At 69.4% G+C, this 3,462-nt stretch overlaps 2 protein-coding genes across 2 annotated transcripts; one reads left to right on the forward strand and one right to left on the reverse strand.

The window, feature by feature from the left end:
- Positions 1–1,524: 1,524 nt before the first annotated feature.
- AURANDRAFT_34609 (hypothetical protein) lies at positions 1,525–2,418 on the reverse strand (the record flags this gene model as incomplete). The annotated part of the gene is made up of 1 exon (XM_009044039.1): positions 1,525–2,418. One exon carries the CDS (start codon positions 2,416–2,418, stop codon positions 1,525–1,527), a length of 894 nt encoding a protein of 297 aa, XP_009042287.1.
- Positions 2,419–2,768: 350 nt separating this feature from the next.
- AURANDRAFT_34605 (hypothetical protein) lies at positions 2,769–3,125 on the forward strand (the record flags this gene model as incomplete). Its single annotated transcript, XM_009044035.1, has 1 exon — positions 2,769–3,125. One exon carries the CDS (start codon positions 2,769–2,771, stop codon positions 3,123–3,125), a length of 357 nt encoding a protein of 118 aa, XP_009042283.1.
- Positions 3,126–3,462: the final 337 nt, after the last annotated feature.

Genomic DNA, 3,462 nt, shown 5'->3' on the forward strand with positions numbered 1-3,462 from the left:
ACTGCCGCGCAGCTGAATGTACATGATGTACAGGGACCGCCGGCAGCCTCCCTTCGCCTTGGCGCGCATGTTCCGGAAGGTTTCGGCGGCCATGGGGCTCTCGAATTCGACCTTGAAATACTTCTCCGCGTCGACGTCGAGCACGTAGTCGCAGCCGTGTTCTCGCACCATCGCGTCCTGCTTCGCGAGGAGGGGGCTCGGCCCGGCGCGCGCTTTGGCGGCGGCCGCCACCGCCGCCGCCGCGCCGCCGTCCGTCGGGCGGCAGACCTGCTTGTGGCCCGATTTCAGTGCTTCTTCTGACACTCGCGCGAGCAATACGCCGCCAAGCCGCAGCGCCGGCACTTGGAGGGCGCGGCCTCAAAGCAGCCGGGCCCGTCGCATACCCGCCGCCGCATCGCCGCGGCACGGGCGTCGACTTCCGCCGTCTCCCGGCGTACCGTCGCGAATTGTTCCATAAGACCTTGACGGGTCGGCGCGAGCGCATGGGTCGGCGCGTAAAATTGGGCGAGCTCCTCCCACACGTCCACGTCGAGCTTCGGGCGCGCGTGTTCGAGCACCCCGGCGAAGAACTCGCGGTGCCGCACGGGAACGATATCCCCAAAATCCCTCGGCACCGTGACGAGAATGGTGTCCAGCGCGACGCAAAGCAGCATGATCTCGGCCGTCGCGTTCGCCGGAAACGCGGCAGGTCGCCCCGCGCGCGCGTCGTAGCGTCGGAGGCACGACGCACAGTCGTCCCAGAGCGCCTCGAGGCCGCCGGCGCCCAGGAAGTCCTCGATGGCAGCGCGAGGTCTCTTGAGGAATTCCGCGCTGTGGCGCAGCAGGCCCACGCAGGACAGGATCAACGCCGAGCGCCGGTCTCGCGAAGCGCGGAGCGCGTCGCGGCACCAGCGAAGGAGCCGCCCCTCGGTCGCGATGCGTTTGCACGGCACGTGCAGCGGAAAGTTCTCGGCTCCCAGGCCGCCCACCTCGGTGCGCGCCGCGCGCGCGAGCATCGCGTACTCCAGGGCGTAGATCAGCACCGCGCGGCCGTCGTCGGCGGCGCAGGGGCCGTCGAGGACCTCGTCGAAGTTCCGCGCCGGCTCCCGGAGCAGTTCGACGTAGAGCGGCTTCAGGGCGGCGAGGTCCTCGTTCGAGGCCTCCTGCGGCCGAACTACGCGGTACGGCAGCCAGGCGGTGAGATCGACGGTGACCTCCAGGGCCCGGCGCTCGTCTGCGATTCGACAGTGCGCGTACACATCGGCGGCCGTTAGCTCGTGGAGCCAGGGTTTCGCTGCTTCGGCCGCCATGCCGAGCCGCCGCGGACAGCGTCGCGCGAACCAGCGCGCGCGAGGGGCTGCCCCGACCTCCGACCGCGGGAATCTTCATGTTTAAGGCTTCTTGTTGTCTAGCAGCACTTTCCCGATCTACTTCGCTCGCTCTACTCTAACTAGTATGTAGCGTCGAGGGGGCCGCGTGGCAGGAGCACGTGCGGCCTCGGAGGCCCTGCGACGTCGTGTACACGCGGCTCCGACAAAACAGGGCTTAGGACCGCCGCACGCCCGTGCACTCGAGCTCGTCGTCGTCGTCCTGCTCGAGCCACTTCTGGAGGTACTGGCAGGACGCGGGCGCGTGGCGGCCGTCGGCGCAGTAGCGGCGGCCGGGCGCCTCGGGCACGCAGCCCGCGGGCACCTCGCCGACCCAGGCGACGTCGACGGCGGGCTTGGCGATCTTGTAGCGGCTCGCCTTGGACGCGGCGGTCACGGCCGTGAACTCCTCGAGCTTCGAGTCGCAGAGGAGCGTGTCGATGACGAGCTTGACGTCGGCCACGGAGAGCGGCACCGTCGCGATGCCCGACCGCTCGAGCGCGCCGTGGATCTCGTCGAGCGTGCTCGTCTGGACCGACTGGACGTACTTGACGACGATCTTCTTGATGGCGCCGACGAACTCGTGGTCGAACTCCTGGTCCGTGTACCAGGGCCCGCCGGAGACCTCGCGCGTCGGCACGAGGTCGTAGGCCATGTAGAGCTTCTTCGTCTTCTGCTGCACGGATTTGACGGTCTTGACGAGCTTCCGCGACTCGAGGACCTTGAGCGCCTTGTTCAGCGTCTGCTGCTGCATGCTCGTCGCGTTCTTGATGTCGCGGAGCCAGACGCCCGCGTTCTCCGCGCGCTCGACGACCTGGAGCACGAGCAGCTGCTCGTTCGTGAGCTCGCTGAGCTTCTCCGCCTGCGCCTTGTCGCGCAGCCGGTACGTCAGGTCCTGCTTGCCCTCCTCCTTGAGGAGCTCGAGCCGGTTCTCGGCGAGCAGCTCGTTGATCACGGGCAGCAGCGCGGCGTAGCTCTCGCCGGGGAACTTCCGCTGCAGCGTCTCGTTGCTCACGCCCGCGTCGCCCTGCGCCGCGCCGAGCAGCTCGAGGAACTTCTCCTTGACGTCCATGGGCGCCATGGATTGCGCGCGCAGCGCGCCGTGCAGAGGCGCGCGGCGGCGCGCGGCGGCGGCGGCCGTCGAACCGTGCGGCAGCGCGCGGCGGCCGTCGACGCCGGCGCCGGCGGCAGTGGCTGGGATGTCGCTCTCGGCTCGCCAACACCGACATCACTGTCATCAGACGGCCTCATTGCCGTCAACACGGTTGATAGCAGCCCCATCGGCGCGAGCGGCCTGCCTGCGCAGCGCGGCGCGCGCGAGGCGCCGCAGCCCCATCGTTGCGCGAAGCGGCCTGCCTGCGCAGCGCGTCGCGCGCGAGGCGCCGCAGCCGCGTACGACTCGGACGAACCCCTCGAACCATCATGGCGGCCCAGATCGAGATGAAGACGAAGCGGCCAGGGGACGCGACGCACTACGCCCGAAAGGGCGCGACCTGCCGCATCCACTACGAGGGCAAGCTCAGCGACGGCACGATCTTCGACTCGTCGCGCGCGCGGCAGAAGGCGCTCATGTTCAAGCTCGGCGAGGGCCAGCTCATCGAGGGCCTGGAGCAGGCGGTAGCCAAGATGTCGACGGGCCAGATCTGCTTGTTTACCGTGCCGCCGAGCCTCGGCTACGGCGTCAACGGCTACCTGCCCGTCGTCCCGCCCAACGCGACGCTCTACTACGAGGTCGAGCTCGTCGCCTTCTCCTTCGAGGACGACAAGGGCCACGTGTGACGCCGCGCGCCGCGCCGCGCCGCGAGTCCGGCTCGCGGTAAGGCGGCGGCCGAGTCCGGGCGAGGGGGAGAGATGGTCGTCGGAGGACCGTGGTTGTTGAAGCGCGCAGCGGCGTCGACGGAGCCCCCTGCCCCGGGCGCGAGCGCTACGGGCTACTGCAACAATGGCTCACTATTGGCTCTGAGGCTGACAAAGCTGTTGCAGTCGCCTCGGCGCGCGCGCATCGCCATGGCTCCAATGGAGCACCGCTCCCTGCTCCTCCTCGCCCTCGCGGCCCAATCCCTGGCCTTCGTCGGCCCGTCGAGGCTCGCGGCGCCGACGCGCCTCTTCGCCGACG

Source organism: Aureococcus anophagefferens (genome assembly GCF_000186865.1).
Source record: "Aureococcus anophagefferens unplaced genomic scaffold AURANscaffold_110, whole genome shotgun sequence".
Taxonomy (NCBI): Eukaryota; class Pelagophyceae; order Pelagomonadales; family Pelagomonadaceae; genus Aureococcus; species Aureococcus anophagefferens.